The 27,709-nt window shown below is 36.7% G+C and overlaps 1 protein-coding gene across 1 annotated transcript in view; it reads left to right on the forward strand.

Annotated features, from left to right (window-relative positions):
* Nucleotides 1-27,709, forward strand: part of LOC150095920 (syntaxin-binding protein 5-like) — a 549,764-nt gene that overhangs the window by 500,669 nt on the left and 21,386 nt on the right. Inside the window, exon 26 of the mRNA XM_090409567.1 lies at nt 4,709-4,804. Coding sequence (XP_090265693.1) covers nt 4,709-4,804 — 96 coding nt within the window. The remainder of the gene's footprint in view (nt 1-4,708; nt 4,805-27,709) is intronic.

A 27,709-nucleotide genomic window follows, 5' to 3' on the forward strand; every position in this document is an offset into this window, starting at 1 on the left:
CATCTCCATAACAATTATAAGGGATATTTTTATGAGTTGCTAGAGTAGGAAAATGATAACAATTATTAGGCTCTTATCTGACTTTCCAACAATCTTGGTTTATTACAAAAAGCTTTGACATGTCTATGCAGTTCATGAACCAATTGTCCTTGTTTTTGCAATTTAAGATTCAGTTCGTTTAGGTATCCGGTGACATCTACAAGGAATGCTAAATCACACACCCGCTATCACTTCTGTGCATCATCTTTTATTTGGTTAATTGTGTTTCCTTTTATGTCCATAAAATCTGCAATATCTTGTCTCAGATCATAAAATGGTTTTAACATTTTACCTTTACTCAACCACCTCACTTCACAATAATAAGACACATCTTCATAATCCGAAAATAGGTCTGCCAAATACTCCTTAAATTGGCGGTGATTAAGTGCACATGACTTAATAAAGTTAATACTGGCTACTACAACTTCCATAACATTTGTGAATTTAATCGATTCTGCACACAGATTTTGTTGGTGGATAATGCAGTGAAAATTTGTTAAATTTTCCAGATGGATCTGTAGTTCTCTTGCTCTTTCATGAACTATTCCAATAAATCCCTTCTGTGCACCAACCATTGCAGGGGCTCCATCAGTGCATATGCCAGATAGTGAATGCCGTTTAAGCCCAAATCTCTTGAAGACTGTGTTGACTGTTTCAAATATATCTTCGCCGGTAGTTATTCCTTTTAACAGCCGAAGCGGCAATAATTCTTCTGTGATGTTGAAATCCTTGTAACATCACATTATACTTGCAACATCCAGCAGATTATATTACATATTATACTTGTACATATGTGATTATGTATAATATTACATATTATACTTGAACATATAGTATATATTATACTTTCAACATCCAGCAGACATACTTTGATAAATTCTCCTTCACCAAATGACTTAGAATATTTAGCGATTTTTTTGCTTACCACAAAGCTGGCTTTGACAATGCTGTGGTGCTGCATTCTTTGCTTGTTGAACATTTGCTGCTAGGTATCCAAGTTCTTCTTCAACTTCTGTATTTCATCTTTTCGTAGTTGTCCATTAATTTTTGGGTGATCTGCATTTCTCAAAGTAAAGTGTCTCTTCAAGTTGTATTCTTTGTTGACAGATACGGATTCGTTGCACAGCAAACATACAGGCAAACCTTTATTCAGAATAAAATAATAATCCTCCATCTCGGAGGATGTAATTATCAATGAGGTGTCAAATCACTTGGTCAAGTTCCTAAGGAGTGGAAGGAGGGCAAGATTGTGCCACTTCATAAAGGAGGTGATCGAACTCAAGCATCAAACTATAGGCCTATCTGTGTGTCAGGTGTTGTTGTGGTTAAGTTGTTGGAGAAGCTTGTGAGAACTAGGATCCAGAGTTGGGTTGACAACAATGGTATAATCTTTGATGGACAGCATGGATTTGCTAATGGGAGGTCATGTTTTAGTAATCTACTTACTTATTACAATAAAGTGACTGCTTCCTTGGACAGAGGAGAAGGATACAAAGTAATATACTTGGATTTCGCAAAAGCTTTTGATAAAGTAACTCATGATAAGTTGACAGTCAAACTAGAGCAGATGGGGTTGGATATTAGATTAGTGCATTGGATTGGAGACTGGCTATCTGATAGGTATCAACAAGTTGTGTATGGGAGTGCAATATCTAGGAAAAGGAACGTCACTAGTGGAGTGCCTCAGGGGTCTGTTTTAGGGCCATTACTATATAACTTGTATATTAATGATATTGGCAAAGATTTGGATGGAGATATTCAGTTGTTTGCAGATGATGCAAAGTTGGGACGAACCATAAAGAGTAGTGAAGATGTTGTGGCCTTGCAAGAAGACTTGAATAAATTGAGTGATTGGGCAAGCAAATGGGGATGTGAGTTCAATGTTGCAAAATATAAGGTTTTAAAATTTGGAAAACAAAGATGGGATGCAGACTTTATGCTTGGTGAGAATGTATTGTTGGAAGTAGAGGAAATAAGAGATCTGGGGGTGATAGTGGATAAGGATCTAAAATTTAGGGGACACATCACCAAAATTGTGAAGACAACACAAAGACTTCTGGGAATGATGCGGAGAACACTGATGTGTAGAAGAAGGGAGATTCTTGTTCCATTGTATAAGGCTTTGATTAGGCCACACATGGTCTATTGTGCCCAGATTTGGTCACCTGGTTTTCAGAAGGATGAGGAGATGTTGGAAAGGGTCCAAAGGCGACTGACTAAGGTAGTTTCTGACTTCTGGAATGTCGAGTATGAGGAAAGATTGAAGAGATGTAATTTGCAGAGTCTAGTGGAGAGAAGGAAGAGGGGAGATATGATAGAGACCTACAAGTTGGTAAGGGGTTGTTATAGGATCAATGGTGGAGAAGTTCTACAGAGAATAGTGGGAGATCAGGGGAGAACCAGAGGTCATCCCTGGAAACTGTATAAGGAGGGTGTGAGTAGGGGAGTGACAGGCAGGTTTTTTTCGTGCAGAGTTGTGAATGATTGGAATGCCTTGCCTGAGAGTGTGGTGTCTACAAAGAGTTTGAATGTGTTTAAGACACAGTATGATGAGATGTGTGTGAGATAAAAGGACCTCCTAGATGAGTCTTTGACTCCATGGGGTCTTGTTTAATAATAATAATAATAATAATAATAATCTGGTTGTCTTGAAATTGACGATTCTCTGCAACTACTTTTTTTTTTTTTTGCAATAACCCCTGACATTGTCCCAAATTTATAAGCGATATTCAGAACTGTCAAAGAAAACTGTCTTCTACATCACAGACATTGAACAGAACACAACATCAACGCAGGCACTGAACAAAGCACAACACCAACGCTAGTACCGAACTGACAAGTTGTAACACGTTCACACACGCCGCTAGTCAAAGTGAGAAAGAGACCTTGATTCCAGAAAACATAGTGTGTTTTGCACAAGTCATATGACATCAGCTTAATGTGAGTTATTAGAACACACCATGTTTTCTCCCACCATGAATCAGACAAACTTCGCTGAAATAGATTAGGGCCGGATCAAAGAAGTAGAGGCTGGATCCGGCCTGCGGGTCAGGGGTTGTCCATATGTGCCTTAAACCAATGAATTGGATAACTAGACAGAAAGATCTGATTACATCTGCCTCAAAGAATATAGAAAATGCATTTCACTGCTATCATTACATCAAATCAGATATGGACTGGCAGACTATGCATTACAAGTTGGAGAGAGAGTGATCTTTTTTACAGCAGCAACAGTAAAACATTCCCAAATCTCAATATCTATCACTGTATTAATTTATCAAAAATGTGGGAAACAATTGTTTTAAAATCAACTTCAACTTAATATTTATAAATGTTTCTAAACTAATATTAGAGGTCACCAAAATTAGGATTTTGCTTCTTTTCATCTTTTTCTATTACAGTTGTTAATTTGTCCCACTAATAAGCCTTTCTCGCCGCAAAGGTTACATAGGAAAAGTTACAAAAAAAATTATAAGTGTAAAGTTTTACAAATCAGAGGATAGTTGTGATGGTGAAGCAAACCTTGACATGTAAGGATAAGGAAGTCATTTCGCCTCTTTATAAAGCTTTGACAAACCACACCTGGATTATTGTGCACAGATATAGTCTCCCAGGTTCCAAGGGGATAAAAAAGCTGTAGAAAGGGCAAAGAAGAGTTACAAAGATTATATCCAGATTATGGGATTTAGATTATGAGGACAGATTGCGTGTATGTGGATTGGCGACTCTGGTTGTTCATATCATATCAGCTCTCTTTCTCCTCTACAGGAGAAAGAGGGCTGATATGATAGAGGTCTATAAACTTTTGAATGGATGTTATAGGATTTCATCTGATGAAATTTTTCGTTATATATGGAAGGTGGGGAAAGAACACAGAAGCATTCATGGAAGTTATGTTTGTTCACAGTCAAGAAAGGGTAAGAGATAGGTTTTTCTCCCAGAGAGCAGTGAGTGAGTGAAATAGTTTGCCTTCAGGGGTAGTGAGTGCATCTAGTGTGAATGAAGGGAACGGTGGGAGGGAATGACAGCTTGTTTTTTGGATGATTTATAGCCTCCCTCAGTGAGTCCTTGACTCCTTGGATGTCTCAGATAATAATAATAATAATAACTGATTGACAGTGCTTGTGTACACTGACAAAATAGTTGTACTGTGAAGATGCTAGTTTGAAAACTAGTGAAATATTGGTAGTTAAATAAATAAATCCCTAATTATTTTGCTTCTTTGGTGATATGAATTATACTGCTGAACCCGCAATAAATAACTACTAATATCTAAGCTTGTCCACGTGCACATCACTCACTTGTCTGCTCACTCCATCTGTTCCTGATCTCTCCTCAACATACACTGATCTCTAAATTATCCAATCACATTAGAAATCAATTTTTTCAGGTTAACTACAGATATTTTTATGGAGCTATTTCTCCAGTCAGACAATATGAATACCCATTTAAGGACTTTACTGTGATTTTGTTATTTGAAATTTTAATCACTGAGAGATCACTGTAATTGTGTTTGAATTAATCAAATCTTGAAGTGCTGGACTATTTATATTTAAAACAGAGTCATAAATCTGCAAATATTTATATTTGATATGTTAATATTAATCTTTTGCATTAAAAACAAATAACTGGAGGAAATTTCAATAGATCTTTTCCTGATATGATTTAGGATATTAAAAACATTTTGTTTTGGTACTAATGGACATGGGATTTATCTTGCATCACCATCAGAAGTGCAAAGATTTACAATATCAGCTTCATTCTGGTAAGTTTGGAATCTTTATAAAATTTTTCTAGCAGTAACTTATGGTGATAATTAAATTTTTTTTCATATCATTCAATTCCACTTTTGCAATGAAATAGATTTTATTCTTTCTAGTAATTAGTAAGGGTTTAATACAAATATATGCATAACAGTCTCATTAAAAAGTTTCAGTTATCTGCATTGCATAAGCTAAAGTAAGAAAGAATTTTTAACACACACACACACACACACACACACACACAGGCATCCCTTGCTTAACGTGGTTTTGCTTATCGCAGATTTGATTATTGCAGCAAAATGAATTGCGGCAATCCCTTGATATACATGGCAAGAGTTTTGATTAACGCGCCTTTAAATTTGCCATGCAAAATCATGCTCATGCCACGAGGCTGCTAGCCTCGTGGTCATCCAAATTCTCTTAATGATCTGTGGGAGAATGTGAAAGTTTTATTTTTCACACCAAATACAACATCATTGTTACAACCTATGGACATGGACGTCATTGCAACTTTCAAAGCCTATTTTCTTAAAAAGACATTATCAAAGGCAGTAGAAACAGCAATGGGAGAAAATGCGATTACGCTCCAAAAATTTTGGAAAAAATTTAACATTAATCACGCAATTGAGAACATTCGTGACTCGTTGGAACAAGTGTCTTCTAATTGCATGAAAGCTGTTTGGAAAAACTTTCTGCCAGAATGCGCTAATGATTTAGGTTGTTTTCAAAATCCTGTGGACAACGTGGTCAAAGAAATCGTTGCAATGGGTGAAGACCTTGGTTTTGATGGTTGTTGATGCAGAAGATGTGAAAGAATTATTGGATTCAAATTCAAAAGATTTCAGTGACAACAATCTTCTTGAAATTGAACAACACACATATGAAGACAACGAACAAATGGAATGTGAAAATGAGGTTCCAAAGGAAATAACAATCAAAGAACTGGATGGAATTTGCTCTTTAGAATCACTTAAGCAGCAAGTAATGGATATGGATCCAGATGTTAATCGAAGAATGTGCTTGTTTGCCGAGGTCATGAGAGTCATTTTGCTTGTTATTGTAGAATTTGCGCCGATAAGAAAAAAAACTAAAACTGTTCGAACAACTCTTTATAACTTCTTTCGATTAAAAAAATTGCAGTAACTAATGTAAGTACAAGTATTTATTAAACATTTACTTTGCATTCATTTTTTACTTTCCTAAAAGAGTACCATATAAAACGAACTATTAGTGCAGTAATCGATCAGGGACAAATTGTACTTTTTACCATTGATTATTAGATTTGATTAACGCGATTTTGATATACGCGGTAACATCGAGGAATTAATTAATAGCGTTAATCGAGGGATACCTGCATATATATATATATTTATATATATACATATATATATTTTTTTTTTGGAACAAAGTACTTTGTTTAAATTTGCTTAATTTCATCTGCATTTTGTAATGCATACAGTATCCATCAAGGATATAAATAGTTTTATTATTGTATGCCCACAGATACGAGACCCTTCGACCCTTCTGTGCATGTCAACAGAAGGAGAATCCATTCTGATAATAGGGTAATCAATCCGTATTGTGGGATGAGTTGTTTATTATTACACATTTTGAGTTGTTTATTATGATCATTGTAGTTTTTAAAGTGGTAACTATTTTGCTTGTATAACAGTCGGAAAATTTTACCTATAAAGCATGTGATTTCGTGTGTTGTTGACCAGTTTGTTCGTCGCCTTATTTCTTTCTCCCCTTCAACATGAATTGACTCTTCTTGGCAGTCTGCCAATGGAAACTCTCCCTTATGTGGTCGGACTATAATATATTTTATTGTATATACATATATTTTTTTATGCGTGTGTGTGTGTAGAAAGTTTTTTACCTTGGGTATAATATATGTTAAAGATATCAAATTATTTTAAATATAAACCTGGTTTTTTTTACTCCATTTCCCAAGTAAGCAAACAGACAAATCAGTCAAGTTTGTGCCTGCAAGTCTAGCTGACTGTGCACATAGTGCAAGTACAAGGCAACTCGTGGTAAAAGTAGAATAAGCTCCGATCACTATTCTTAATATTTACCCTTAATGAAAAGCACATTTCCTGGAGGAGATATATGATGCTATGTATTAAAAGCAAGGGGCCACTACCCAGACCGGTTTCGACCTTTATTGAGATCTCATCAGTGAGAGCTAGGCTAAGAAATACCAAGTTTTAAGTAATACAGAGCTTATAAATATTTTACCAACACAAGTTACCATAAGGTGCTTTGACCGTATTAAATAAAAATCTCAGGATGAGAGATAGATGTAGAAAGTTTTTTACCTTGGGCAGCTAGACTTGCAACACTTGCAGGCACAAACTTGACTGATTTGTCTGTTTGCTTACTTGGGAAATGGAGTAAAAAAAAAACAGGTTTATATTTAAAATAACTTGGTATCTTTAACATATATTACACCCAAGGTAAAAAACTTTCTACGTCTATCTCTCATCCTGAGATTTTTATTTAATAAGGTCAAAGCACCTTATGGTAATTTGTGTTGGTAAAATATTTATAAGCTCTGTATTACTTAAAACTTAGTATTTCTTAGCCTGGCTGCCACTGATGAGACCTCAATAAAGGTCGAAACCGGTCTGGGTAGTGGCCCCCTTGCCTTTAATACATAGCATCATACATCTCCTCCAGGAGATGTGCTTTTTCATTAAGGGTAAATATTAAGAATAGTAATCAGAGCTTATTCTACCTTTACCATGAGTTGCCTTGTACTTGCACTATGTGCACAGTCAGCTAGACTTGCAACACTTGCAGGCACAAACTTGACTGACTTGTCTGTTTGCTTACTTGGGAAATGGAGTAAAAAAGATCAGGTTCATATTTAAAATGACTTGGTATCTTTAACATGTGTGTGTGTATGTGCACTGGTAGGAAAATGTACTTTGTTTAGATTTGTCTTTTATTTGCAGTTCATTTTCTTTTCTAAACATTCTAAACAAAGTACACATGCACTTTGTTTAGATTTGTCTTTTATTTCAAGTGCATTTTCCCACCAGTGCTAGAGTATCCCAAGGCTCTATACTTTCACCAATTCTCTCTTCCTCATATACATAAATGACCTACTCTCACTGGACTTCAAAAAATTGAGACAGAAATAAAATTTATGTGAAAATTAGTTCAATGATGTTAAATTTTGCCTTAGTATCAAAGACACCTTAAGTACAATGATCTTTCCTTCATTCTACCATATGAAAAATCTCTGTGTTAACATGATCGTAACCTTTCAACAGCTTAAATTCTCTCCCATATCCCCCCTTTGTCTTCTGTTCACCAAACTGAGTATATGCAGTCTGCATGTACTCAGTCTGTCCTCGTAATCAACATTATACAGTGCTGATATCATTTTTGTTATCCATCTCTGTACCTTCTCCAAGTATACTTCATTCCCTTCAAATCCCAGTGACCAGATGTAAGCACAGAAGTTCATATGCATATTGTATAAAGCTATGATCAGTCTGATCATAGCTTTATACAATGGGACTGCAGTCAATATCCTCCTGAACATTGCATCCATTCTCTGAGGTGTCTTCACAACCTCTGAAATATTTCCTCAGAACTTCAAATTTTTATCTACAATCACCTCTGAGACCTGACCTCTTGCTTTCTCCACTTCTCCCAGTATAACCCCACCAAGTGTATATGCAGCAGTGGTGGCCAGTGAAAATTTTAAGTGGGGATGCTGGATACAAAATTTAAAAAAAAAAAATTCTTTTTTTCCTAATCAGTAACCAATTTATTAATAAATAAATTTACATATTAAAAAATTGCTTTATTAAAAATATTTCACCCTCATCACGAACAAACACCAATAATGAAAGTTTCGTATCTCACAAAAATAACGCGTAAGCATACGATACACTGATACACTGCTCAACGAGCAGTGTTGGAATGACTTGTAATGTGCAATCACAAGCACAAACGAATATCGACAAGACTGGCTGCGATTGGTCAAACGTAACAATATTGACACTGCATTAGATGGCAGTGTATTTGTTTCGTAATCTAAAGCATTAATCAAACAATTCCAATTATTAACTATTCAAACAATGTCGAAACATGCTGTAACCATTAACATGTTATGTTGCATTTATATGATGTTGTAAGCATTGTTATTATTTATAAACAGTAACTTTTTCCTTCGGGGATGCTGCAGTGTCACAGTGCTTATGTACGGGCTGCCACTGATATGAAGTTGTCGTGACTTTCTATATTCATGTTATGTTCTAAATCCGCCATCTTGGTTCAAGTCACTCTTATCAATATAACAACTAACTGCAAATTGATCACCGATCCAAAAGTAGGGAAATTTATGATTATACTGTGCCACCCTATTTTTAGATTAGTCTATATAAAGTAGTAGGATCAATTCTTAATTAAGTTAGCAGTCTCCTCATTTATTTAGGCCGAATTATTTACTATTCCACTTGGGGTTCCTGCAAGATTCGAATATTTATGAACGGTGCAATAAAAAGGAATTCAGGCAAACACAATATTTAGATTAACAAAATAAAACATTTAATATATGATATATATAACAAATACAAGAATTCTGCTTTAAAATGAAACAATACAATTAACTTAATACATCTTGCTAAGTCACTCATGCCAATTCAATGTTCTAAACTTTCGCATACAATTCACAGCTTCAAGATCACAAGCTTTATTAACTCAAGTTAATAAAACGAAACTTCTTATTTAATCAGTCTCCACATATCCATCAGCTGTACTTAATGTTTAAATTCACAGGAAGCACTAATCAAGGTAGACAATATTCCAAGCAATCTTATTTCGGACTTTGAACTTCGAAGATATGTTAATGTTAGAATAAACAAACAAATATGACTACTCTTACCAGATACAATCTTCAATACATCAATTAATTGTGAGCACACTTATGAATTAACTTATTTACGTTAGCGGAACACATTAATAAAAATTCTCCAACGATTTAACTGAACTACTGTTAATTGCGCTTCACTACTCAAAAAAAACACATCAATAAGGCACTGATTTCTCAAACTAGTTAATTTCAATATAATTCTTCTCAGGGCAACATAGAATTAAGACGTAATCCTAGACTAACTGGAACTAATCAGAAGTTTCCATTGAATGTCCAGCTCTTTATTTATCCGGATACGGCATTAATTTTCCTATACAACACAGCTGACTTCACTTGCAGCTAAGTATATGATTCACTATGTTTTGGCTCACTTCTAAGCACTATTCTCATGAATTTCTGTCCTAGAGAACTTATAATTTTCTTCCACTTCCTTTGCTTGTATCCTACCTTCCTTCCCGCTCCACAAAAACTTCCTTTCTCCTCTCTAATTAAAAATGTTATATATCTGTTCCTCTCCTTTCAGTCCAAAGGTTTTAATTTTTAATTAATTTTAAAACTTAAAATTCGACTCGTGCTTGTTTATTTCATGCATCTCCATGACAACAAATGAACGCAAACATTTCGCTAATGTAATACAATGCTCTACTACTACATGAGTGATTACGTAACGTTAAATTTTCACAAATAAGAATAAACAGAATATTTAAGCTACTTAATCAGCTTTTTCATTACGCATAGAATTAATTATAATAATACTTTTCATTACATCATATATATATTTTAGTTATAAATTCTGCACATATTATTACTTAATAAATTAATAGTAGGTTAAGTTTAGAATAAATATTTAAATAGTAATCCTAAATTAAGGAATAATAATTAATTTTTATACAAATCATGATTAATACATAATAAGCAATGTTAAATGTGAATAAAAAAAAAATAAATTACACAACATAGTTTCATTCACAATTTAACAAAGTATCCCGTCTGTGGATCCCCAAATTTAAAACCTTACATTTGTTACATTAAACTGAAATCCTCATTCATTTGCCTACCCGTCCAGCTTATTCAAATCCTCTTGAAGAGCTAGAACATCAGCACTATTACTCATAATCCTCTCAAACCTCATATCCTGCAAACAACTGAATATCTCCATGTAGTTCCAGTCACAATAACATAAATTTGAACAGTAATCGTCCCAGTACTGAACCCTGTGGAACTCCACTTGTAACCTTCCTTCTCCCTGATACTGCTTCTCCTTATACAACTCTCTGATAGCTACCAGAGAAGTAATCACCAATCCAATCCACTAACCTCATATCCAAACCCATATGTGCAATTTAAAAATCAACTTGTCATGTGGCACTTTGTCAAATGCCTTTGAAAAATCCACCCCAAAAAATGAAAGTATATATCCCTTATCCTCATCCATTGCTTTTGTTACTCTATTGTAAAAAGGTTATTACCAGATTACTAAAACAAGAGCACCCTTTAACAAATCCATGGCCTGCATAAATAATATTGCCCTCCATCTACCCAATTCTATATATGAGCTCTTACCAATTTCTCCAAAACCTTAATAATTACAGAAGAAATACAAACAGGCCTATAGTTTGATACCTCCATTCTACTATTACTCTTATGCAATGGTACTATTTTACCCTCCTTCGACTCTCTATAAACCTGTCCCATTTCATGACTTTCATTAAACAGCCAAAAAATATTTAAAAAAAAAAATAGAAAAAACTGCAGAAGAAATACAAATAGGCCTATAGTTCGATACCTCCATTCTATTGCCACTCTTATGCAATGGAACTATTTTATCCTCCTTCCCCTCTCTGGGAACCTGTCCCATTGCATGACTTTCATTAAACAGCCCAAATATAAATTAAAAAAAAAAAAAAAAAAATATATATATATATATATATATATATATATATATAAAACTGCAGAAGAAATACAAACAGGCCTATAGTTTGATACCTCCATTCTACTGCCACTCTTATATGCAACAGTACTATTTTACTCTCCTACCACTCTCTAGGAACCTGTCCTATTGTATTAGAAACTGACTGTGCCGAGCTAATGGTACAGTCAGTTCCATGACAGATTCCCATAAAACATGGATGGATTACCACATGATAAGTTGATAGTCAAACTAGAGCAGATGGGGTTAGATATTAGACTAGTACATTGGATCGGAGATTGGCTCTCTGATAGGTATCAGCAAGTTGTGTATAGGAGAGCAATATCTCGGAAGAGGAAATTTACAAGTAATGTGCCTCAAGGATACATTTTAGGGCTATTGCTGTTTAACCTGTATGTTAATGATAATGGGGAAGATTTGGATGAGGATATTCAGTTGTTTGCAGATGATGCAAAGTTGGGGTGAACTGATGAGTAGAGCTGATGTTGTAGCCTTATAAGAAGACTTGAATAGATTAAGTGAATCAGCACAGCAGTGAGAATACCAGTTCCATATTGCAAAAAGTAAGGTTTTAATTTGTGAAACAAGATGGGATGTAGAATTTATGCTTGGTGGGAATATATTGTTAGAGGTGGAAGAAATAATAGATCTTGGGGTGATGGTGGATAAGGATCTAAACTTGAGAGGACACATTTCCAAAATTGTGAGGACAACACAGTGAATTCTGGGAATGATGTGGAGGACACCGACTTGTAGAAGTAACGAGATTTTTGTTCAATGGTATAAGGCTCTGATTTGGTCCCACATTGACTACTGTGCACAGATTTTCACCTAGTTTTCAAAATGACGAAGAGGTGTTGGAAAGGGTGCAGAAGCGACTGACTAAAGTAGTTTCTGTTCACTGAAATGTTGAATTATTATTATTATTATTATTATTATTATTAAACAAGACCTCATGGAGTCAAAGACTCATCTAGGAGGTCCTTTTATCTCACACACATCTCATCATACCGGGTCTTAAACACATTCAAACTCCCTGCAGACACCACACTCTCAGGCAAGGCATTCCAATCATTCACAACTCTGCACGAAAAAAACCTGCCTCTCACTCCCCTACTCACACCCTCTTTATACAGTTTCCAGGTATGACCTCTGGTTCTCCCCTGATCTCCCACTATTCTCTGTAGAACTTCTCCACCATTGATCCTATAACAACCCCTTACCAACTTGTAGGTCTCTATCATATCTCCCCTCTTCCTTCTCTCCACTAGACTCTGCAAATTACATCTTTTCAATCTTTCCTCATACTCGACATTCCAGAGGTCAGAGACTACCTTAGTCAGTCGCCTTTGGACCCTTTCCAACATCTCTTCATCCTTCTGAAAACCAGGTGACCAAATCTGGGCACAATAGTCCATGTGTGGCCTAATCAAAGCCTTATACAATGGAACAAGAATCTCCCTACTTCTACATGTCAGTGTCCTCCTCATCATTCCCAGAAGTCTTTGTGTTGTCTTCACAATTTTGGCGATGTGTCCCCTAAATTTTAGATCCTTATCCACTATCACTCCCAGATCTCTTATTTCCTCTACTTCCAACAATATATTCTCACCAAGCATAAATTCTGCATCCCATCTTTGTTTTCCAAATTTTAAAACCTTACATTTTGCAACATTGAACTCACATCCCCATTTGCTTGCCCAAGCACTCAATTTATTCAAGTCTTCTTGCAAGGCCACAACATCTTCACTACTCTTTATGGTTCGTCCCAACTTTGCATCATCTGCAAACAACTGAATATCTCCATCCAAATCTTCGTCAATATCATTAATATACAAGTTAAATAGTAATGGCCCTAAAACAGATCCCTGAGGCACTCCACTAGTGACTTTCCTTTTCCTGGATATTGCACCCCCATACACAACTTGTTGATACCTATCAGATAGCCAGTCTCCAATCCAATGCACTAATCTAATATCCAACCCCATCTGCTCTAGTTTGACTGTCAACTTAACATGAGGTACTCTATCAAAAGCTTTTGCAAAATCCAAGTATATTACTGTGTATCCTTCTCCTCTGTCCAAGGAAGCAGTCACTTTATTGTAATAAGTAAGTAGATTACTAAAACACGACCTCCCTTTAACAAATCCATGCTGTCCATCAAAGATTATACCATTGTTGTCAACCCAACTCTGGATCCTAGTTCTCACAAGCTTCTCCAACAACTTAACCACAACACCTGACACACAGATAGGCTTATAGTTTGATGCTTGAGTTCGATCACCTCCTTTATGAAGTGGCACAATCTTGCCCTCCTTCCACTCTTTAGGGACTTGACCAAGTGCAAGACTCGTATTAAAAAAATATGTCAAGGCAGGTGTCAACTCCCTGGCACATTCCTTCAGAATACGCGGTGATATATTATCAAGTCCCACAGCCTTATTTACATCTAGTTTACTCAACTCCCCAAACACCTCCTGCTCACTTAAAGTCAGTCTCTCCTCCCCATCATCAACTGCTCTTAATCTCTCCATGAAGTCACATTCACAAGATTGAAAGATCTTTATGAACTGCTCATTAAGTATCTCCACCACACATTCTGCAACAGCTGTCTTTATACCATTTCCTCCAATCAATGTCATCCTTCCATAATCATTCCTTCTTTTGCTGGCTACATATCGAAAGAACTCCCTAGGATTCTTTTTAGCTTCATTAGCTAACTGCTGTTCATACCTCTCTTTAGCTACTCTCACCAACCAAGTCACTCTCCTTGCCTGGTCTTTGTAGAACTCATGAAATTGGTTACTTCCACTTCTCTTATGCTGCCTCCACAATGCCCTTTTTCTCTGTATTGCATGCTTAATCTCTTTATTCATCCATCTCACACCTAACTTATTTAACCTTCTCACCGTGGTATACATTTAGACATTGCATCCACTAAATATTTTTTGAAAATCCCCCAAGCTGCATTGATCTCTTTTCCAGCTAACTCCTCATTCCATGCTACACCTGCAAGCTGTCTCCTGAGCTCTTCATAATCACCTCCCTTGTAGTTCCACATATACCCTTTTTTCACAGGGGTCCTTGCACTGCTGGCAACCACCCAAGTAATCACCTCATGGTCACTTTCACCAATTGATGGATGATTTGATACCTCATTGATAATTACATCCTCCGATGAGATGACCAAATCCAAGACCCTTAATCCTCTTGTGCCCTCTGTTACATACTGTCTGAGGTAGTTATCCCTCAAAAACTCACTCATTTTCTTTACTTCCAGTTGCTATCTCTTCATTCCAGTCTATATTGCCATAATTAAAATCACCCATAATAATCACCCTTTTCTTATTTGCTTGGCTTATTTGACTATACATTTCACTATCACCACCAACCACATTACCAGGTTTATAACAACATCCCACCAAGTATTTGATTCTATTCACCTCTATCTCACACCATACTGCCTCAAAACCACTGGCCCCATTTCCCTCTTGCATCTCTACCTTGTATGGACATAACTCTTTCTCTATCATCAATAGCACTCCCCCTCCCTTTTTACCCCTTCTATCCTCACGAAACACATCATACCTTTCCATCTCTATTCCTGTCAGGATGTCATCCTCATCTAACCATGTCTCACTTATTCCGACAATCTCTGGGTGCACAGACGCAATTAGTGCAACCATTTCATCTGCCTTGTTTCTTATACTTCTAGCATTGGTATACAAACACAACAACTCATTTCTGGATCTACAGCTAGTTCCACTGATACCACTCACTCGATGTTATCTCTCCATGCTGGACTGGGGCCATTTCCTTTTCTGCTTCTTCATTTTAGAACCCTTTGCAATTCCATCTGTTTCCTTTTGATCCCTGATCATCCCATTACTTTCCTGCCTACACATTCTCTCACCTCCTCTTGGAGCATGAAGAATATGAAGAAAGATTTGAGAAGATGCAATTTACAGAGTCTAGTGGATAGAAGAAAGAGGGGTGATATGATAGAGACATACAATTTGGTAAGGGGTTGTTATAGGATCAACATTGAACAGGTCTTTCATAAAATGATGGGAAATCAGGGGAGAACAAGAAGTTATTCCTGGAAACTGTATAAGGAGGGTGTGAACAGGGGAGTGAGAAGCAGTTTTTTTGCATGCAGAGTAGTGAATGATTGGAATGTCTTGCCTAAGAGTGTGGTGTCTGCAGAGAGTTTCAATGTGTTTAAGATGTAGTAAGATGAGCTGTATGTATGACAAAGGGATCCCCTAGATGAGTCTTTGACTCCATGGGGTCTTAGGGTGATAATAATAATAATATGTTGGGAAATTCCATCTAGGTCTCTGCCTTATTAACATTTAATGTACTCAGTATTTGGAATACATCATCTTCCTTCACTTCTAACACTTCATCACTCATTATCCTTCTTGGAATATAGCTTGCTGTACCCAGGATTAAATACTCTAATAAATTGATCATTAAATGTGATAGTTCAACTATCATGTTCTTTGGTCACCCAATTCTCATCTCCATCCAGCAAGGTAATCAAGGACTTAAGGTGGAGGTAGTGTGATGGTTTGGGGAGGCATGTTGTCGGGTAGATGTGCCAACCTGTATGTGCTTCCTAGCAGAACCATGAATGCTGAAACTTACAGAGACTAGGTCCTGGATCCCTGTGTGGGTGCAATAGGGAAGACATTTATCCTACAAGATGATAATGCTTATTCTCATCCTGCAAAGCTTGTGAACTAATATCTTGAAAACTGGTGGACTGGACCTCTAGGTCTTCTGCCCTTAATCCTATCGAGCATGTCTGGAATGCTCTAGGTAGACATGTTGCTACCCTCAACCTCTGATTGACTTAGGAGAGTTTTGCAGAAACAATAGTTGTTATTACCAGCTGAACTTCTGGACACCATTATAAACAGTATAAAATATTATTGTGAGTGCTGTATTATTGCTATGAAGGATGATCACATTCCTTATTGAGGCATTTTGAACTTTTGTTTTTGACTATTGTGTTCATGTACCCATTTGTTACTGAATTAAACTATTCATTTATAATTTTCATGGGTGTTTCACATATCATATCATACTGCTTTTTACTGAATTGTCTAAAATTTCATCATACAGTTTTGAGTTATTGTGATGTTTCTCCTTGTTCCTCAATTTATGGAAACCAGTGTAGAAAACAAGTGACCACTAAGTGGCAAAGGTAACGGGATAATTGTTCTGCGATATATAGAAAGATGGTTATTTTTATATTTATAATGTGGTGATATTGATAAGTTTTAAATGATTTTTTTTTGGATATTAGCTGAGATTGGTACTTACTATTCGGATGAGTTTTAGATTGTGTAGCAAATAATTTCTATATGTTTATTTGTGGATGTCCACTGACCTGAGACAAAGCAATGAGAGTGAGGTTGGTATGTAGATCAGAGCAAACAATGAATAACATGAGTGGTGTGGATTTTTCAAGAATAATACTTTTATTGCGAATACTAATGTGTATTAATAGGGAGGTATTGAGGATGTCTGCATTGAGAGGTTGCATAATAGAAGTGAGCAAGTATAGATGTGCAGAAGCATGACATACTCATGGAGTATGAGGTTTCCTGTAATAGGAGTGGTGGTGAGCAAAAGTAAAAATGACAGACCATGAGTGTATGTATGGAAACAAGTAAGACTCACAATTACACAGCATGCAAGACTGATGGCGAGAAAGAGAGTATGACTGATGGCAAAATGGCAGGTGTGAATTGTAGTGGGGAACAGAGTGTAACTGATGGAAAAATCACACTTCCTCCAGTTGGTGAGAGTGACCATGAAGTGATCACCTGAATGACAGACAGCCATATGAGAATTTCTGTAAGAAAGGGATACATGTGGAACTATAAAACTAGTGATTTATGAAAAGCTCGAGAGACAGTCTGCTGCTATATCATGGGATAAGGAATTGAATAGAAAGGAAATCAGCGTACTTTGGCTCTATTCAAGCACTATCTGGCAGAGACAATATGTGAATATGGTAAGAGTGGAATGGATAAATGAAGATGTTAGGCATGGAGTTTGAAAGATTTATTTATTTAGCATGTACATTTTAGCATATAGAAAATGACACGAGAATAAACAGGTGAAACTATTACATAAAACTATGATGAAAAGACATCATAGTTTAACAGATTCTGAATCCACAATAAAGCTTCAAGTTTAACATTAAAAAAGTCCATATAAATTCCAGGATAAATGAACATATGACAGTCACTAACATTATGGTTAATTCTATGGGCTAAATCTTCAATCACAATATGGAGAGTCAGTCTGTTTTCATTTATGGAGCATTTACTTGCATCTGTCATGACCTGTCCTTATTTTGTTAATTGTAGACCAGAGATGTTTCGGAAAGTCAAAACCTTTTAGTCTAGTAATTGGATCTAAAATAGTAACCTTTAAGTTAGGGGATGTGTTTCTAGGATAGTTTTCAGGCTAATGTGATATCAAAAATGTCATGCAACTGAAAGCTAGACGTCTTAAGAACTTCAGGAAGATTATCTATATTTCACTGTCTGAATAGCTGTGTGGGAGATGTCTTCATGTTTGGGCAAACCACTGTTCTCAATAAATTTACTGTGCAGGTTGCCTAAAGCCCTTTCACACTGTAATAGAAGAGGCACACCTCACTGGTTGATGTTCATTTCATGGCTGAGTCGAGATGAACATCATCCAGTGAGGTGTGAGTCCTATTATTCTGCAAAGTATTCTGCTGTGGAATACGCTAATGTCAAAGCTGCTGTGTACTCACACCTTATGAAGAAGCCACTAGTTTCTTTAAAATACTATTGCAATTTTTAATTTGGCAGCAATCTTTGTCAGATGATCTATGAAAGTCAAGGATTTGTCAAGAGTTACTCCAAGAAACTTTGGGATTGTATTGTATTTTACTATGCTATGCTATTTCTAAAGTAATCTTCAGGAGCATAGTTTGATTTACTGTTATTTAAGTGGCCAGCAGTGAGTTCAGTTTTATGCAGATTGTTGTTAGTGCTGCTCTTTAAAGTAATTATCAAGTTTTGATATGGTCCTTTGTTGTTGTATTCTCTTGAAAGAGGTGCTAGTTACATTTGCAATGTCATCGCATCTGTATACATAAATTTCCATTGAGACAGTAGTGAGGAATGTTATAGGTGTAGAGTAGAGACTGAAAAGCAATAGAGCTAGCACAGATCCTTGTGGAAAACCATTCCTTAGTTTATAGAATAGAGTTTAGTTTAGAACTAAGTTTAGGAATTTACTTTTTGGAGTCATTAGAATATACCTGGATCCATCTATCTAAGAGCATATTATTTGAAAGATTACCATTCTTGAGAGAATGGACAGTATCAAGGAATTTCAGCAGCTTTTGCCAAGCAGTGCTAAGCTGCTGAAAGATCCACAAAACCAGAGATTGTCTTCTGGCATTTATTAAAACCATTTTCAACATAGGTGGCCAAATCCAATACCCAGCTCACAACAGCTTAGGTCTAACAGAAGTCCAGCCTGTTCTATGGGTATCTTTCTGCAAATTATTATTATTATTATTATTATTATGTGACACCTCCAAGAAGTCCAAAGACTCATCAAGGGAGGACACCTACTCTACAACTCCATTTCCACTACTTAATCCACCAACTACATCAAACCATCACTACTATCATCATCTATATCAGCGTCATCTGCAACAGTGCCATCTACTGCCAATTCCAATACTAGTATTTTTTGTCTGTAAATTGCATGTGTACTCGAGGCCAATTTGTCTCTATGCAGGATAAAAAACTTGAGTTTCTGGGAGAAAAAACCCTGTCACCTCCATATTAGATTGGCTAACTCACCTTCAATTGAAAAAAAAAAACATATTTAAAAGAATACCAGTCTTGAGAGAATAGACAATATCTAGGAATTTCAGTGTTCTCAATAAATTTACTGTGCAGGTTGTCAGAATTAGGAAATTCAACAGCTTATGCCAAGCAGTGCCATAAAATTATTATAGAAATCTTACTGCAACAATCTTTCAAGAAGTTTCATGCAGATGCTAAACCAGTAATGACGAACCTTTTTACCCAGGTGTGTCAAACTTTTTTTTTTTTTTTTAATATTGATGTTGTTGATGTGTCACTTGCATATATGCATTATAAATGTAACTACATAATTATAGATGGTGACTTATACATATCATATTAGGCTATTTATTTAATAGGACATTGATATAAAATCTATGAATTCATATTATACAATTAATTTAATAAACTGAAATTACAAACTTACATTGCATTTAATGACTTTTCTGTTGCTGAGTACTGGTAGAAAGTTCTTTCAGTGAACAAACCTACCTTTGCCTTAACTGAGAGCGATCTTACACTATATATCGCAGTTTTTTCATCAGAATACCAATATTTTTCAACATCCAAGGTGTGTCACCCGAAACCCTCAAGTGTGTCAGTGCTGATACGTGTGTCATAGGTTCGCCATCACTGTGCTAAACGAAGCAATGTGTCAATAACTTGTACCAAGAAATGGATCTCACCCAGATTTAAAAATGGCTATTATTTTTATTTCTTAAACAGTATTGGCAGTGTTCTCAAAGATGTCATTATACATATTAGTCAGCTGCTTTCCCAGTTTTCAGACAAATCAATACAATTTCTAGAGGTGTGAAAGCTTGTGAAAGAGAGGATAAGTGATGGAGCCTATTTCTCTTGGATTTCAGCCATGCCTTCATCTCTCTTGTAGTGCATCATTTGTCATGTGGATAAATCATTAGGTAGATGATATATTTTACCCTGATATTAACATTGTTGGTATAAATATTTTTTGGAAGCCCTAGTGCTGGAATGTGCAAAGCTGGTGTTATTCAAAGCCTTGATCTATTTGATTTTCTTAGCTTGCCAAGAGAGTGCAACAATTCAGAAGCTTTGGAGTCATTGAAGTCAACCTGTAATTTTTGAAATAATCTTTCACTTTTGTCATTCCATCCAGGGTGTGTTCTTTTCGATAACCTATTGGAATAGAACTCTTGGCAACTCCCACAACTCCAATGAATTTCTTAATAGGTGTTACTAATGGATTTGATCCACCTTATGTTGGAGTTAGCTTGCTTCACAAAAGATCTCAGTCAGCTTTATGAAAGTCCTACTTAGGTTTGGCAAAAGACTAGGAGTTGGTAATTACAATACACTATGTAGATGACAGGAAAATGTTGACTATTTAGGAAGCCATTTGAAATATATCTTTTATCTTTTGAAATATCATAATATCTTTTGAAATCACCAAAGAATGATGCTTGGATGATGATTTTCTAAATCACTTAGGGAATTGAACAATAGATCCAAATATAAATTAAATTATACTTTAAAAAATATTTCCGATATTTCGGCAACATCACATTGCCATTTTCAAAAGGAACTTACAAAAAGGTACGTGCACGCAGGCACTACAACACAATAACTGAGAATGAAGATATGAAGCTATCGTTCTCCTAGAAGTCCTGATTGTGCCCTCTAGCGGGCTAAGTAGGTGTTCTTGGCCATTGGGCTGAAGGTCTGCTGATGTATGCCTCCCAAATTTGGGGCAGTCGCATACAACCAAATTTGTTGAGGTTTGGAGAGTTTCCTAGGGCTGAGGCTGATTCCATAAATAGTCTTTCGAATTTGTATTTGCTACGGTGTATTACTGTAGCTTTCTTCCACCGTGGCGTGTATCCAGAGCATGGTCTGCAAGACCAGAATGGCTGTACTTGTGAAACCGGGTGTAGTCCTTGCGTTCAGAAATTCTGATATTCGCTGTCCTCTCTGTTTGGCCAAAGTACGGCAGTTTACAACTGCAAGGGACCTAGTATACACCAGGTAGGTCTAGGGGAAGTGGTTCGTCTTTGATGGAGCGGATAAGGGATGCCAATTTTCTGTAAGGGCTGTAACAGGAGGTGTGGTCATGTTTTTTTTAAATTTTGGTAATTTTTTCCGAGGTGCCTTGGATGTAGGGAATGGTGATGGATTTAGAGTAATCTTTGTTGTGGAGGGGGGCTGTGGTTTGTAGGTTTTAATATTTTTTGGATTTTTTGAGGGGGGGTAGTGATTTAGTTCAGTGTTTAGGGCCATGTCGTTAGAACAGATTAGGGTCATGTCGTTAGATGGATGATGATGTTGAGGATAAACAGGATTATACCAGCTAGCACGGGGAGGTTTATATACATTTATGATAGTTAATCCAGAAACCACTACAGAGGTATACTAAATATGCTTATACTGGAGTTGATAGAGTATAGTTAATGATATTGTTCTTGATGCCAATGGCTAATGGGCATTAAGGTCAATGGCTATTCTATATTTAGGATGGTTAACATAGAACTCAAGATATATCCAGGAATTTTTCCCCTGGAAAGCAGTTGAATATTATCCTCTGTATGAGTCTCTTACAGCATATTAGCATCAATCCGGTGGTCATTTAAAATTCTTCTTAGTCAATTTTGATCTGAAAATGCCTTATGTGTTCTGTTGACACATCTTCAGAAATGGGCCAGCAGTCTTGATGTTCGAATTTTCAAGAGCACTATCATCACTTCTGTCGTGTGGCGCTAACCGTGACCCATTCTGAAAGAAGTACAACACCATCATTAATGTAGACCATTTTGCATTATCCAGGGTGCACCATGAGTCTATCTCACACCTGAATCAAGAAGAAGGTATTATGGGGAGGGATTAATATGACTCATCTTGCACTGTCTCCATAATCCGAAAGAAGGCATTATTGCGGCAGCAAAAGAAGTGGTAATAATCAGGTGCACAAGAAATACAAAGAGCAGGCATTGAAAGTGACTCACTTGGTAAGGATAGCAAAAGTGCAGCATGAATAGCAGTTAGTTAACAAGAACAAAAAAAAAAAATCCTAGGAAGTTCTCTCACTGTGGCAGTAGAATACAAAATGATTATGAAAGAATCATATTGGTTGGTGAAAATAGCAAAATGATAAACCACTGCAGATGATAAAGGTGAGACATTAAATGAGCAGTTCATAAAGATATTTCATCCTTGTGAATATGACATCAAGCAGAATTTGAATGAGAAGGATGGGCTGATGATGAGTGAGCAGGAAATATATGGGTGAACAATAAAGTTGATGTTAATAATGCTGTGGAGCTTAATGGTATATGACCACATCAGTGGCGGCCCGTACATAAGCACTGTGACACTGCGGCACCCCAAGGAAAAAATGAAAAAATTAAATTTTGAGTTATAATAACAATGCTTACAACATTATATAAATGCAGTACAACATGTTAAAGGTTACAGCTTATGTTTTGACATTGATTGAATAGTTCATAATTGGAATTGTTCGATTAACGCTTTAGATTACGAAGCAAATGCACTGCAATCTAACGCTGATATTCGTTTGCACTTGTTATTACACGTTACATCATTCCCACACTGCTCAAATGGCAGTGTATTTTTGTATGCTTACACACCTTATTTCTGTGAGATATGAAACATTTATTATTGGTGCATGTGCATGGTGAACTATTTTTTGTAAATCTTATTTTATTTTGTTAAAATAACATATAATTATTTATTTATTATGGATACAAGGCTGAATTATGATAAATTTTCAATTTGAAAATATGAAAAGAATTATATTTTTTCAATTATCGTTACACGAAACAAATGCACTGCGATCTAATGCCGATATTCATTTGCACTTGTCATTGCTATTGATACAAAACTTTTATTATTGGTGTTTGTTCGTAGCAAGGGTGAAATATTTTTAATAAAGCAAATTTTGATATGTAAATTTATTTATTAATAATTTGTTACTGATTAGGGAAAAAAAGTTTTTTTTTTTTTTTTTTTGATATATGCACAATATATATGGATATATATATTGTGTATATATCCAAATACATATATTTGGATATATAGGCAAAGACTCATCTAGGAGGTCCTTTTTTCACACACACAGCTCATCATACTGTGCCTTAAACACACTCAAATTCTCTGCAGACACCACCTTCTCAGGAAAGGCATTCCAATCATTCACATCTCTGCATGCAAAAAACCTGTTTCTCACATCCCTGCTCACACCCTCCTTATAGAGCTTCTAGGGATGACCTCTGGTTCTCCCCTGATCTCCCACTGTTTTCTGTAAAATCTCTCCAACATTGATCCTATAACAACCACTTACTAACTTGTAGGTCTCTATCATATCACCCCTCTTCCTCCTATCCACTTTTATTTATTTATTCATATGGAGTTTCCTCCCTTTTCTCCCCCATCCCTATTAGGGCGAGTTGAGCCCCCTCCTAGGGGGATTAAGTATTTATGGCTGTAGATCCGTGTGTTCACAGGGCCGGTTTGCCTGCTTGCAGGATGAAAAACCCCAGGTAAACTGGGGGGAAAAACCCTGCTGTCCACATCCAAGACCGGCTAACTTGGCTATGGCTGAGGAAGATCCTTAAGCTCCTCACGTCGGTGACAGGAATCGAACCTAGGACACTCCTTTCCCAGGCATATGGTTGCGAAGCGCATAGCCACTAGGCTAACCACACGGACCTCCTATCCACTAAACTCTGTAAATTGCATCTTCTCAACCTTTCCTCATATTCAACATCTGAGTGATCAGAAACTACCTTACAAATCTGTGCCCAGTAGTCAATGTGTGGCCTAATCAGAGCCTTATACAATAGAACTTGTAGAAGTAAGAAGAATCTCCTTACTTCTACAAGTTCAATGTCCTCTGCATCATTCCCAGAATAATTCTTTATGTTGTCCTCACAGTTTTGGCAATGTGTCTGTTGAATTTCAGATTCTTATCCATTATCATCTCAAGATATCTTATTTCTTTCTCCTCCAACAATATATCCCCCACCAAACATAAATTCTACACCTCACCTTTGTTTCCCAGATTTTAAAACCTTACACTTTACAACATTGAACTTTTATCCCCACTTCTGTGCCCCATGCACACAATCTATTCATGTCTTCTTGTAAGGGCACAACATCTCTATTGTTCATCATTCGTCCCAACTTTGCATCATCTGCAAATAACTGAATATCCCCATCCAAAGATGAAGTCGGATGGTAGATTAGTGCACTGGATTGGAAATTGGAATTAGTGCACTGGATTGGCTACATGACAGGTATCGGTATGCTGTGTATGTCAGAGCAATATATTCCAGGAAAAAAAAGTCATTAGGAGTGTTCCCCAAGTGTCCCTTTTTGATCATTACTACTTAACTTGTTATGTTAATGATATTTTGGGAATGTTGGTGGATAGGGAGTTGGAATTTAGGGGACACATTGCAAAAGTGGCTAAATCAGCTCACCAAATCACTTGGTTGCTGAAAAATACTTTAACAAGCAGAGACAAACAGGTTATTGTTCCTTTGTATTGAGCCTTGACAAAACTCCATCTAGATTACTGTGCCCAGATTTGGGCACCAGGGTTTTTTACTATTATTATTACAGGTATCTCCATGGAGTCAGTAGACTCATCATGGGAAACCCAAACTAGCAAAACAATATCTATCATATCTCTTCTTGAATTCATTTACAGACGAAGAGCTCACAACTAAGTCAGGCAATGAATTCCACTCATTCACCACCTTGTTCTGACACCCTTGTTAACCACACTCTTCTTTAATTTCCAGGGATGACCTCTTGTTCTTCCATCACTATCACACAGCTGAAACATTTCCCTTGCATCAGTCCTATAAAAACCTTTCAGTAATTTAAATGTTTCTATCATATCCCCTCTTCTCCGCCTATCAGCCAACCTCTGCAATCCACAAGTTCTCAATCTATCAATGTAGGGAGCATTTTTTACATCACTTACCAACTTAGTCACTCTTCTCTGAACCCTCTCCACAGCCGCCTCATCTCCAAAGAATCCAAGTGACCAGACCTGAGCACAGTAATCCAAATGTGGAAGTATCAACGCTTTATAAAGGGGAATAATAACCTCTTTATCTCTGGATGTCAGTGTGTTCCTCAACAACCAAGTAATCCTATGTGCAATCTTGGACACCTTAGCAATGTGTTCTCTGAACTTCATCTCGCTATCTAACAACACCCCGAAGTCCCTAGCCTCATCAATCTCTTGGAGTACTGTTCCATCAATGTAGTACACAGCTGGTAATCTTTTAATCCCAAAATGCATGACTTTACACTTTTCCACATTGAGCTGACATCCATTACCTTTTGCCCATTCTACTAGCTTATTTAAATCATCCTGCAAACTTTCAACATCAGCTTGATGTTGAAACTTTGCATCATCAGCAAACAACTGAATATCTCCCTGTAAGCCATTTCCTATATCATTTATATACAAATTAAACAACAATGGCCCAAGCACAGAGCCCTGAGGCACACGACTGGTCACCTGCCTCATCCTGGACTCGGCTCCTCCATACACCACCTTCTGGTATCTCTCCCTAAGCCATTCTCCTATCCAATATCACCAATTTAGTATCCATTCCCATCTGCTCCAATTTGCGTAACAGTGTTCCATGGGTATCCTGTCAAAAGCCTTAGCAAAATCCAGAAGTACCACTGTGTAGCCAGTTCCTTTGTCCAACTCAGATGTCATTCTATTATGAAAAGTTAATAGATTGCTAAGGTAGGATATACCTTTAACAAAACCATATTGGCCGCTACAGAGTATTATATCCTGATCTGCCCATTCTTGAATTTTGTCTTTAACCAACTTTTCCAATACTTTTACCACTACTCCTGAGATGGTGATTGGTCTGTAATTAACTACCACAGTTTTAGAGCCACCCTTATGCAAAGGAACCACTTTGCCTAACTTCCACTCCCTAGGGACCATACCAGAGTTCAAACTTAAATTAAACATCCAAGTAAGATGGGTTGACAGTTCCTTTGCACATTCACACAACACCCAAGCTGATATTCCATCTAAACCTACAGCAGTGTTTGCATTTAAATTTTGCAATATATTAAATACCTCTGATTTCTGAGCTTCAATTCTCCCATTAGTTATTGCCACAGGTACAGAGATATCCTCACTTGGGTGATAGACTTTTGAAAACTGATCACTCAGTAACTCGACTATTACATCTGATTTTGGCACCTCAATACCATCAGCACCACTAAAGTTATCATTCCGAAGTCATTCTTCCTTTTACTTGCGACATAGCCGAAGAACTTTTTGGGATTACCCTTGATCTCTTTGGCTAAGGTCTTCTTGTAATCTGATTTAGCTTTTCTTACTATGCTGGTAACCTTCCTAGCTTGAGCCTTGTACTGCTCATGGGTGTACTGATCGCCTTTCTCCTTGTAAATTCTCCATAACATTTTCTTTTTTTGCAAGTCAAGCTTGATACTACTGCTCATCCATTCTAACACCTGCCTTGTTTGACTTCCTAATCATGGGGACACAATCTGATATTGCTTTCCTCAGATACCCATTGATTTTATCCCATGCGCTGCTAACAACTTTCCCCTGCAATATGTTCTACCATGGGATGGCTGCAAGCTCACTCTGAAGCTTGTTATAATTGCCTAACCTGTAGTTCCGTATATACCCCTTCTTAACAGAAAAATCCACAGATTTTGCAACCTCCCAAGTCAATAACATGAACGTTTTCACCAATTGGAGGTAACGAGGACACCTTACTTATGCATATATACTCTGATCCAATAACCAGGTCCAACACTCTCACACCACGTGTCCCTTCAGTTATGTGCTGTTTCATGTAATTACCTAGTAGAAGATGTATGAACTCCATTTCATTTTTGCTATGTGATATTTCCTCCTTCCAACTGATATCACCATAATTAAAATCCCCCATAATAATCACTAAACTTGCACTCATGGCACTAATTTGCTGATGTGAATTCAATATCTCCCCCTGTACTCCCTGCCTATAGCAGCATCCAGCTGTATATTTGGTTGCATTGGTCACTATTTCGCACCAGACCAGCTCAAATGAACTCTCATTCACATGTCTATCATCTTGATATACCACTTTCTTTGGCTGCAACATATCAGCTATCATCAACAGTACTCCTCCCCCTGTTCTATCTTCTCTATCCTCCCTGA

This window comes from Typopeltis vanoorti, chromosome 19 (genome assembly GCF_054136105.1).
Source record: "Typopeltis vanoorti isolate ZY-2024b chromosome 19, IOZ_Tvanoo_1.0, whole genome shotgun sequence".
NCBI classification, from domain to species: Eukaryota; Metazoa; Arthropoda; class Arachnida; order Uropygi; family Thelyphonidae; genus Typopeltis; species Typopeltis vanoorti.